The following is a 12,331-nucleotide window of genomic DNA, read 5'->3' on the forward strand; positions in this document are numbered from 1 at the left end:
ATACTCAGCAGGAGAAGGTAACACCTTTATATTGACACGTCATCCATAGACTGTGTGGGCGAGAACTCACCAATATAAAGTACAGTAAAATAGATGACATCGTCCTGCACAGATATATAGAAATGCAAGCACACACGTGTAAGGACACAAAGAGATGGAGTAAACCAAATGGTGTGTATAACAGCATTATATCTAATAAGAAATAGGAAGCTTTTGTGTGTCTTGAATGTACATACAATACTGCCTCCACATATCCACAGTTACACTTTGGGAAGAAATTCCACAATTCTCATAACATCAATCAGGTTTATTGTTAAGAGGCTGTTACATACTGTAACAAGAGAGTTTAAACAGTTTTGTTAGTAGTGCAGTATCATTCTGTAGCAGGGATAGAAATAAAGGTAGCAGGTAAAATGCAAACATATGTAATTATTCTAGCCGTCACTCTTCAGACAGGGATCCTTTTGCTTTATCCAGTTTGTCTAGTATGTCACTGTAGAGACCAGCCATCTAGATAGACAAGAGGTTTTTATTATATCTCTGCAACTATAAGTATATGAGCTGCAAATTCTGCAGACCTACAATCCTTTTTTCTGCACATAAGAGTCCCCATGGTGGATGATCCAGCACATGTGCAAACATGTCAGAATTATAACCACGTCAACAGTCTCATGTCAATGTTATGGATGTCAACGTGATGAATGTTGACAAAGTATACTACAGTCAGAAATATGCCACTTTATTTGGGTTACTGTCTGATGAGAGTTCCTCAATGTTTAATGGCATATGCAACAAAGAGCTCTGTTTTTGTACTGTCAGAGTCTCTGACAGTAACTTTGTCTAATGAGAACCAGTACTGTAGTACTCTCAGATGTGCTCACATAAGCAGTGGTCTTAATAATTGTCCTGGCAGCATTTTTCAAATGAGTTGTATTTACTTGTATAACATATTCATTTGAATAGTGATCCTCACTAGCACTGTCCTCCAAAGTGAAAACAAAGTAGGTGATGCTGGGTATGTAACCGTTATAATAAGTCCCATTGAAAGCTGTGGCTGAGGTCCTATTAGTACCTTCCTAGTTATATTAAAAATCTCAACAATTTGCATATGAAGAGATCTATGCAGACACATTAATAGAGAATCCTTTGAAGTTCATTAAAACATTTTAAAGCAGGCAAACTGCTATAGCTAGCCCACATTCTTCATAGAACACCCCAATCTTGTTTTGGTACGTATCTCTTAATATTAGTATTCACTCTAACATTATGAAAGGCTGGTCTATGGGCTTAATTCAGACCGGACCGTAGATGTGCTAAATTTAGAACATCTACAATCAGTTTCACAGAAATGCGGGGTGACGCCCAGCTAGTCCCCCCCACATGTCAGCCCCCCCCACCCGCACAGGTACAAAAGCATCGCACAGCAGCAATGCTTAAGTAGCTGAGGAGTAGCTCCCTGCCTGCTCAGCTCCTGCACGCTGGCAGGGAGCTACTCGTTGCTTCCTGGGTCGCAGTGGCTGCGTGTGACGTCACGCAGCCGCAGCGGCCTGCCTTCCGCACGGTCCGGGCATGCCTACATTGTTCGAACCGCGCCCTCAAAACCCGCCGGCCCACCCCCTACCGCCAAGCGAACGCCTCTGCCTGTCAATGAGACAGAGGCGCTCGCTGGGCAGAGATGCAGATCGCACCTCTGGCATGCACCAGGCGCATTTCTTTTTCAAACACATTTTCCTTTTCAAATGGCGCCGGCACATGCGCAGTTCACACCTGATCGCCCGCTGTGCGAAAATGCACAGCAGCGATCAGGTCTGAATTAGGCCCTAGGTGATTTCGGTGTATTTAATGTTCGTCTCATTTTGATTAGAGGCATTTGCCCATACAGTGCATCCGAAAAGTATTCACAGCGCTTCACTTTTTCCACATTTTGTTATGTTACAGTCTTATTCCGAAATGGAATAAATTATTTTTTTCTCTCAAAATTCTACACACAATACCCCATAATGACAATGTGAAAAACATGATTTTTTAAAATTTATTAAAAATAAAAAACTAAGAAATCACATGTACATAAGTATTCACAGCCTCTGCTCAATACTTTGTTGATGCACCTTTGGCAGCAATTACAGCCTCATGTCTTTTTGAATATAATGCCACAAGCTTGGCACACCTATCTTTGGACAGTTTCGCCCATTCCTCTTTGCAGCACCCCTCAAGCTCCATCAGGTTGGATGGGAAGCGTCGATGCACAGCCATTTTCAGATTTCTTCAGAGATATCCAATCGGATTCCAGTCTGGGCTCTGGCTTGAGGACATTCACAGAGTTGTCCTCAAGCCACTCCTTTGATATCTTGGCTGTGTGGTTAGGGTCGTTATCCTGCTGAAAGATGAACCGTCTCCCCAGTCTGGGGTCAAGAGCTCTCTGGAGAAGGTTTCATCCAGGATGTCTCTGTACATTGCTGCATTCATCTTTCCCTCTATCCTGACTAGTCTCTCAGCTCCTGCCACTGAAAAACATCCCCACAGCATGATGCTGCCACCATAATGCTTCACTGTAGGGATGGTATTGGCCTGGTGATGAGCGGTGCCTGCTTTCCTCCAAACATGACGCCTGGCATTCACACCAAAGAGTTCAATCTTTGTCTCATCAGACCAGAGAATTTTGTTTCTCATAGCCTGGGAGTCCTTCAGGTGCATTTTGGCATTCTCCAGGTGGGCTGCCATGTGCATTTTACTAAGGAGTGGCTTCTGTCTGGCCACTCTACCATACAGGCCTGATTGGTGGATTGCTGCAGAGATGGTTGTCCTTCTGAAAGGTTCTACTCTATCCACAGAGGAATGCTGTAGCTCTGACATCAGGTTCTTGGTCACCTCCCTGACTAGCCCCCCCCCCCCCCTATCGCTCAGTTTAGACGGCCGGCCAGCTCTAGGAAGAGTCCTGGTGATTCCAAACTTCTTCCATTTACGGATGATGGAGGCTACTGTGTTCATTGGGACCTTCAAAGCAGCAGATATTTTTCTGTACCCTTCCCCAGATTTGTGCCTCCAGACAATCCTGTCTCGGAGGTCTACAGACAATTCCTTTGACTTCATGCTTGGTTTGTGCTCAAACATGCACTGTCAAGTGTGGGACCTTATATAGACGTGTGTGCCTTTCCAAATCATGTCCAATCAACTGAATTTACCACAGGTGGACTTCAATTAAGCTGTAGGAACATCTCAAGGATGATCAGTGGAAACAGGATGCACCTGAGGTAAATTTTGAGCTTCATGACAAAGGCTGTGAATACTTACATTATGCACATGTGATTTCTTCGTTTTCTATTTATAATAAATTTGCAAAACTCACAAAAAAACTTTTTCATGTTGTCATTATGGGGTATTGTGTGTAGAATTTTTGTGTGAAAAAATTAATTTATTCCATTTTGGAATAAGGCTGTAACATAACAAAATGTGGAAAAAGTGAAGCGCTGGGAATACTTTTCGGATGCACTGTATGCAAATTTCTGGGAATTCCTCAATAAGTATACGTCAGCAGCCAATATTACTAATAAATCTCATCTTTCTAGCATTTTTATATAAAGGTAAATGCATCCATAAAGGTTATTCCTGCATCCTTGCTGTACATACCTTGCTTTCATAGCTGCTCTTCAAAGATCCCAAATAACTGAGCAGGCGTATGCCCAATGCACACCAGCGCTCTGCATCAGTGTGTTTATTCATACTGTACTGGAAAATTCCTATGTTCCAAGCTCGAGTCATTAGCCATAGGGTCTCCGCTTCTGGATAATTATCCTGAAGACAAACAACATTACTGTGACTACTGCTGACCATTTAATAGCAATACTAGAAACAGGAGCCAGAAGTAAATGTACAAACCCCATAGCAGTTCATGCTCAAGGTGTATTATCATCACTACAGAATAATGACAGTTTGATAGACCCTCTTATAGATATGCCTATGTCAAGAGCATGTCATAAGAAATGGAAAACCTGCTTTGATGAGAAACAATTTTACAAACCCCTAACGTAAATTATACACTGCAAATTATGCAAACATAAGAAGCAGGAATAATATTCATTATTTGATTATATGGTAAACAAGTTATGCTTCTATATACAACTAATCTAAAAATAAAAGTTCCCTTAAATAAAATAGTTATTTATCACAATCATAGTAGTGGACAAATGTTAATCTCAATGGTTACTAGTTACTTAAAATACTGATAAGTAGTGGCGGATTTTACCTATAGGCTGCAGGATTGCAGCCCCTACAATAAAATCCACCCTTCAGTGAGCTCAGCTGATCCAGTTGCAATCTGTGTGCCTGTACTCGCTTAGTGGCTTCACGGTAGGGATGGCCATCAACCATCAATGATTCAAAATCATTGATGGTTTATCGGTAATGTAGAATACTTATGCCATCGTTGGGGGAGAATCAGATGGTTTCCCTCCATCGATGGAAAGGCATAATCATTTAAAAAAAAATTATTAATGATATGCCGGGACACGGAGCATAGCCCCGCCTCGCACCCTGACACCCACAAAGCCCTGCCCCCATGTTCTCATGAAAAAACAGTGATGACCATCGGTTGTGGTAACCATCTATGGTCACGCACTGCACCGTTGGCAGCCATTGATGGTTACATGGCATATCGCCAGCAGTGGCAACCACACCGATGGCCATCCCTACTTCACTGTGACTGGCATTGACTTCCTTTTGGAAGTTGTACCTGCCAATCACCAGCAAGACAAGCATTGGGAGGTGTTTCCTCCCTCAGGGTCTGTCAGACCGGGCTGCGATTAGTAGAGTGCTGGCTTTCTGCAGGAAGGCCCTCCCTGCCTAATCGTCAGCCCAATCCAGCTTCTATGGGATGGGATGCAGCTAATCAGCTCCATAGAAGATGAGGGTTTGTGCATGCGCACTCAAGTGGCGACATGTGCACATGCGCAGGTCCCAGCACCTGCCAGATCCATTGCGCAGTGTCCAGGACCCAGCTGTCTGTGGGCTGGCTCTCTTCTCTCCCGCTCCAGCATGAGAAGCTGCAGCCCCCATGCCCTAAAAAGGTAGGAGCTTCTGCTGATAATACATAAGACAATAATGTAAGATGTAAGACACTAGTAATAGTCATAGCACATTTAAACTACAATAAGTATTTAGGTTTATATGACAACTAGTAGAAATCATGTCAGTAACCAGGCCCGACGCTACCCACTCAGCAAAGGGATGCAAAGCAGGTAGGCGCCAGGTAGGAGAGGCGCCCTCCCTGCTCTGCATTCCCGCTGCTGCGCCTGGCCTCCCTGCTACTGCCAGCTGCTGTGCCTGTCACACTGACAGGCAGCGGCGATGGCAGCATGATAAAGCCGCCTCCTTCCCCTGACAGCACAAAAAGGGAGTGGAGCTACATGGGACCAGGCAGGCTGCAGAGGAGGACAGAAAGAAACTGCTACAGATCCTGCCAGCCAGATGGTAAGTTGGGGGAGAGTGAGTGGGAAAATGTGTTTATCTGTGTGTGTGAATCTATGTGTATGTATGTGTGTGTGTATCTATGTGTATGTGTGTGTATCTGTGTATGTGTGTGTATCTATATGTATGTGTGTGTATATCTATGTGTATGTATGTGTGTGTATCTATGTGTGTGTGTGTGTGTGCGCGTGTATATAACTACAGTATGTGTGTGTGTTTAACTATGTGTATGTAAGAGGTGGAATTTTCGGCGGTGCACCTGCTGCATAGCACAGAGGCCCACAGCAATTAAGGGTCCTGAAGCCGGCACCATTACAATGAGTCATCATTATAAGCTGCCGTTGCTGCATCACGCTTCCTGTCCGTCCCGGTCCTAGTATAGATTGAGCCTTTTGCTGTGGAAAGATGATGTCCGCAGTCTGGCCAGAGGAGGAGGGGCGCCAATCCCCTCTCTTCCCCGCTCCTCCCCTTTCCTCCTGACCAGTCCGGCTCTTCCTATCTGAGACTTGCTGCCACAGGGGAGGAAGGAGCCCTAAGAGTGGCGCGGGCGCTGAGGTCTTTGAAGGTAAGGAGCGACAGAGCCAGGAAGAGGCGGAGCAGCCACCCACTGCAGAGAGCCCAGGCTTCTGAGCAGTGGCTTCCCTGTGAGTAGCGGAAGCCAGAAGAGCAGTTGAAGCTGCCTATACCGCCCACTCCCCCCCCCCCCCCCCCCCCATTACCCACCACCAAGAGCATACAGCCACATATAGAGCCAATGCAGAGAACGGGGTTAGGCTGTGACAGTAATGTTTTCACTGCCCACCACTGACATCACCGGAGGGTGGAGCCATAGAGGACAACTGTCAGGAGCTGGTTGCTAAAGCCATCACAGATGTATAGTGTACCTGTCACCCTCTCCCTGTTGCCTATAACTATCACCAACTACCATGTACTGTACCTGTTACCCTCTTCCTGTAACCCACTGCCTGTACCTGTCACCCTCTCCCTGTCTCCCATTGTCTATACCTGTAACCCTCTCCCTGTCACCTGCACCCTCTACCTGTTTCCTACTGGCTATGTCACTCTCTCCATCATCCACTGCCTCTACCTGTCACCCTCTTTCTCACATTGGGTACGGCTGACCGGCAGCTGGGATCCCGGCAGTCAGCATACCGACGCCGGGAACATGGCCATCTGAATGCCGGCAGGGGGGCGAGCGCAACGAAGCCCCTTTCAGGGTCGTCACAGGTTCTATGCCCACTCTATGGGTGTCGTGGACACCCACAAGTAGAAATAGCCCTCGGCCCCCTGTTGGCATTCTGGCGTCGGTATGCTGACTGCCGAGATCCCGACCGCCAGGATGGTAACTACATCCCTCTTCCTCTCACCCTCTACCTGTCACCCACTGCCTATACCTGTTACCCCCTCCCCATTATCCTCTGCCTATCCATGTCACCCACTGCCAGTCCTTGTCACCCTCTCCCTATTTCCTACTGCTTATGTCACTCTTTCCATCATCCACTGTCGTTCCTTGTCACCCTCTCCCTATATCTGTCAACCCCCTCCCCATCATTTTCTGCCTGTCCCTGTCACTGTCTGCCTGTCCCCATTACCTTATCCTCCTTTTCGTCACCCACTGCCTCTCCTGTCATAGATAGCCATGTGGCATATTGTGAACTTGGGATGGGATGGAAGAAGGGGGCCCAAAGAAAATTTTTGCACCTGGGCCCACCATTCATAAGTTCCGCCACTGGTGTATGTATCTATGTGTATGTATGTGTGTGGGGGCATAATGTGTATAAGTGGCACTTCTGTGGGCATTATATCTAACCAGCACTACTACTGTGAACATTATGTGTGTAAGCGGCGCTACTACAGGGAGTATTATGTGTATAAGCGACACCACTACCGGGGACGTGTATAAACAGCACTACTATGCGCGGGGTGAAGTGAATAAGATTGTGCTACACTGTGGCATAATTTTAAATGGTGTAGCAGAGCCGTAACTAGGTGTGTGCGGAGGGGGCACCGCACATAGCGCTGCAGGGTAGGGGGCGCTGTTCGCAGCACTTGTTAATTATAAATTATCTAATTACTTTCACTTACATCTCCCTCCTTTTTGAAGCCCAGCATCTCCTATCCGCCCCTGTCTCCTACCCCAACCCTTTTGTGGCTAATACAGTACCTATACAACATTCATGGACTTGACTTGATAGCTCTTTGTTGTTTAGCCGCACTGTACTTTATTACGTTTTGGGATGCTGATGTGTCCAGGCTTCAAACCCATTGCCTATGGCATTGCAGTCAGACGGTCTACTCATGGCGCTTTCTGCCCTTACATAGACAGCTAAAGAATTCCAAGCTGGAGAGTTGTAACTATTTGAAGCTTACCTTGTACTTTGTGAAGTAGTGATCAGCGTTATGGCTGGGCAGATCTACTCTATGTAGTGTGTGGCTGCAAGGGATTGGATGTGTGGCTGCACACTGCACTGATCTGCTTAATGTTTAGTGCTCAGTGTTGCGGTGTGTGTGGGAAGGGGCATCGCAGCGTGGGCATTCTATGTGGTCAATTTTGCCATGCCTCTTCCCCACGAGGCGTGCGCCTTATGTCCCTATTGGAAAAATGCGGTGACGGGGCGCCAATTCTCTTTCTGGCACAGGGCACCATAAAGTCTAGTTACAGCTCTGGGGTGTACTATTGTGTGTGGACAAGCCCCTTCCATGTGAGACCACACCCCTTTTTTGACGCGCGCTGTCCCTTTGTAAAATATGGGAGGGAGCAAATGTATAGTTTGCAGGGGGGCGCCGAACACCCTAGCACCGGCCCTGTCAGTAACACCGATAGAATACAAGTACAGTAAGTACACATTTATTAAAATGTTGAATATGTATTCATAAATCATGCTAGAATGCTGTTTACAAATTTTTTTATGTGTATCCCATTAAATTTAAATATAACATTCGTTAGTGATGCCTTCTCTTTTTTCTTTTTCTTTTATTTATGTATTTATTAAACTATATTTATGTATATATTTTTGAGCTTAATAATTTTGTATTGAGGATATTGTATACAGTATGTATTTGATTTGTGCTGATCGCACAGTCTCTGCTTAATATGTTGCACATTATGAGAACACCTGAGCCTGATAATTAGAGGCTTACTATAATTAGTTTGTCTAACCTTTGAATATTGGACCTGGAAAGCACCACAGTACTGTATACCTACTGATGAAACCATCACCCCAAAACGATGAAGAAACATGTTAAGGATAGTGGCCCGACATATATCCACTGACCTACGGAGCATTAAGGAGATCCAGAATACAACTTTGCAGTCTGCACTTTGCTAATTATGGAGCTTATTCAGTAAGGATTGCGGTTTTTGCTAAAGAGCAGTTGCTGCGATCAAATAGTTGCCACCCGGAAATAGAGAAAAAAACACCCTCTGCAGAAATTGTGACTGTATCGCAAACTGTATGCAATTACCGGAACATCAAAGATTTTACCTATCTGCGCCAGGCAAGGTCATCCACACTTCAAGCGACACAAGAGGCTGGAAGTGGTCATCGCTGATGTCAGAGACCCTCCTTAAAAATGCCCGGGCACGCTCAGGTTTCTGCCCAGTAACGCTGGCTTCCTGACAGTCAAACAGTGGCTACTTACCTATCAAGTTATCAGACACCGTTATAGCATCCTTGCGCTCTCAATATCCATATAATTGGAAATCCGATTTGCTTACATATCTAGGGATACAAATTCCCTCCTCCACTTCTAAAGTCTTTGAGGTAAATTTACCTCCCCTGATAGCTATTCTTCAAGCCCTGACATCCTCTTGGCTTTTATTTGAAATAACCTGGTTGGGACGTTTAGCTGCATTTAAAATGACCCTATTGCCCAAGCTTATGTATCTGTTTCACACTATACCTTATACTTTCCCTAAATACTATCTTGATAAATGCAGACTTGTCTTGACAAAATATTTATGGAAATCCCATCCTGCTAAATTAGCACTTACTAGAATGATTCTTCCTTATAATCGTGGAGGTCTTGCTCTCCCAGATTTAGTTCTATACCAGGATGCTTGTTTTCTAGCGCAATTAATATATTAGAGAGTAACCTATTCCAAGTCCCTGTGGGCACATATTGAAAGTTTAGGGTGTTTAGGCTACCCCCTGGAGGACTTGCTATGGACCCCAAAAGCTCTCCGTCCATTAAATTTACCCGCTCTTCCTTCTACGACCTCATCTCTACGTGTATGGGACAATTTAATAGGTAAACTCCCTGTATTTACTGCCCCATATGCAGCTCTTTCATTGAAGGCTGTAAGTAAAATGATACCCAATTTAAATATTTCTACCTGGAGCATGTGCAATATTTCTACTTTGGGAGATTTACTACATGGAAATACTTTCCTTGCGTTTTCCCAACTGCATGACTGATTTTCTCTCCCCCAAACCGAAATATTTCACTACTTACAAATCAGACATTGGTTCCAGAGTTTGCCCCGCTTACAATCAACTCCTAGCTCTATATCCCAATCTGCATTATTCCGTATCCTTTTGCTTCCTCTACGGATATAACTTTTTGGTATAATACACTTATAACATTGCCCCCATCTCAAAAGTCTAATGCCCAGAAACGCTGGGAGACGGATTTAAACGTCAACATAACTGATATGCAATGGGAAAAATTATACTGTTTAACATTTCATATGTCCAAATGCTTCAATCATTCAGAAATGCATGTCAAACAGATTATATTTAACTCCAGAGAGGCTACATACCTTTTGGCCTCCATGTTCTCAATACTGTTGGAGGAACTGCGGAGAAATAGGCCATTTGTTTCATGTCTTTTGGTCATGCCCTTCACTTCGAATATTTTGGTCAGATGTTTTTATACTGATTAATAATGTTTTACAATTATCCCTGAACCCGTCCCCCACTTTAGCATTGCTTCATATTTACCCTATAGAAGTTCCAGTGCATCAAAGATATTTATTGGGACATATATGTATAGCCGCAAGGGCCACTATAGCTTAAGCTTGGAAACAGTCAGTAGCACCCCCTGTTATAAAGGTCTTTCATAAGATTAATTTTCATTATAACATGGAAACCGTATATGTCCCTTATCCTTCTGCCGCTTCTTCATCTGTTGAGAAATGGAAGCCCTGGCATTATTATCTTACGGCGGGAGACTGTGCTGCTTTTGTATCACACCCTTCTCAGTCACCTCCTCCACAGTTCAGTCTAAATGAGAATCCTACTTCTCAATGCTTTTCCTTTTTACTTCTTTTTGGTCACGATAATTGTCCTTCAATTACTTATTATATTAAATTGTTATTGATTTTGAGATTGTTCTTTTTTGTATATTGTTCCTGTGAATATATGATTGATGTTATTACTGTGTACATCCCCCCTTCCCTTTGTTCTTGTTCCCCCCTCCTCACAGGAGGATCCAGGGGGGGGGGGGGGGGCACTCGGGCCCGTGACTCCCCTGGCGTTTCTGACTTCTTTTTTTCAAAAGGAGGACAGCAGCAGCACTACTGCTATATCAGTCAGTCAGATTTGATAAAAGAGCCGGCAGGCACTAGGACCCGCTGCGGCTCTAATAGCAAGTCCGTGTGGTAACCAATGGGCAGGGCCGTTTCTTGGGGCAGGCGAGCAGTGCAACCGCACTGGGCACCTGCTGCGGCACTAACTGTGGCTCCCTGCTTCCCCCTCCTATTTCTCCCCTAATAACCCACTCGGGGGGCGGAGTTTCACGGAATGACGCAGTTGCCTCATTACGTCACGACGCAACCCCGTCACTCCGCGAAACTCCCCCCCCCCCTGAGCAGAGTACATAGGGGGATCCAAGTTAGGAAGAGGGAAAGGCCGGCGCGAGGAGCGACTGGTGAGGTGGGCCAAAGAGCGGTAATCGCCCCTGTAAGTATTCTCTCTCTCTCTCTCAATGTGTAAAATGGGGACACCTGCCATAATGTGTGAAATGGGGACTATTGCCTGCCGTAGTGTGGGGATTTAATGTATCAAGGGCATTGCGGTGTGTGGCATAATATGGTGCAGGGGGCATTACTGTGTGGGGCTTAATATGGTAGATTTTTTTTTTCCTGTGGTGGTCGTGATCTGTTGGAGCAGGGTCAAAAACTGGATTGTGAGGTAGTCTTTTCAGACGAGGCCACACCCATTTAGATGAGGTCACGCCCCCTTGCCAGGTGCGTGCGCAAGGTTTTTTTTATCTAGGTGTGTGTGTGTGGGGGGCACATTTTTTTATGTCATGGGGGGGCGCATTTTTTAATCTCGCACTGGGAGCCACATTGGCTAGAAACAGCCCTGCCAATGGGGATGCTGGAGCTGCAGCTCCAGCCTCCCCATGCTCACACCGCAACCTACCTCCCCCACTGCCAGCCATCCAGAGTACAGCCCAGGCACGGGGTTCAAATGCCAGCATCAAGTAAGACTGTTACTTATGAAGGCGCAGAAGGCTTCATTAGCCTTCACTGCACCGCACAGTTTCCCAGCACTTCCTCCTGCACTTCCTTTACCACCATGCTAGGTGCAGTCAACCTCAGACTCAGCTTTGAGAAGGCAGCCCATGTGGTTGTGACAGGGCTGTCCTGCAGATGTCTTATGCTGCTTGTTGGAGATCCAGCTGGCTGCTTCTGCTAATCAAAGTTGGGCAGTTTGTATCCTGCAGTCTGAGTCTCTGTGCAGTGCCAAAAACAAGGTATGCTGCACCTGCCACCACCAACTAAAAACTTTAATAATTATATTGTGCTGGGGTGCCTTCCAGGCTCCCATACCTAATGGAACAGGTGACCAACATTTCAAGGCCCAATCAGCCTTTTCATCAGGGTGAAACATTGGCAATAAACCAGGATGCACTCCTACAG

The 12,331-nt window shown here is 45.5% G+C and overlaps 1 protein-coding gene across 3 annotated transcripts in view; it reads right to left on the bottom strand.

Moving 5' to 3' along the window:
- Positions 1-292: 292 nt before the first annotated feature.
- The window catches only part of TEX11 (testis expressed 11), a 1,490,225-nt gene continuing 1,478,186 nt past the window's right edge, over positions 293-12,331 (bottom strand). For all 3 annotated transcript variants that reach the window (XM_063937124.1, XM_063937125.1, XM_063937123.1), the window contains 2 exons: positions 3,628-3,792; positions 293-510 (listed from right to left, as the gene is read on the bottom strand). In XM_063937124.1, coding sequence (XP_063793194.1) covers positions 442-510; positions 3,628-3,792 — 234 coding nt within the window. In that variant the 3' untranslated portion in view covers positions 293-441. The remainder of the gene's footprint in view (positions 511-3,627; positions 3,793-12,331) is intronic.

Source organism: Pseudophryne corroboree, chromosome 8 (assembly GCF_028390025.1).
Source record: "Pseudophryne corroboree isolate aPseCor3 chromosome 8, aPseCor3.hap2, whole genome shotgun sequence".
Taxonomy (NCBI): domain Eukaryota; kingdom Metazoa; phylum Chordata; class Amphibia; order Anura; family Myobatrachidae; genus Pseudophryne; species Pseudophryne corroboree.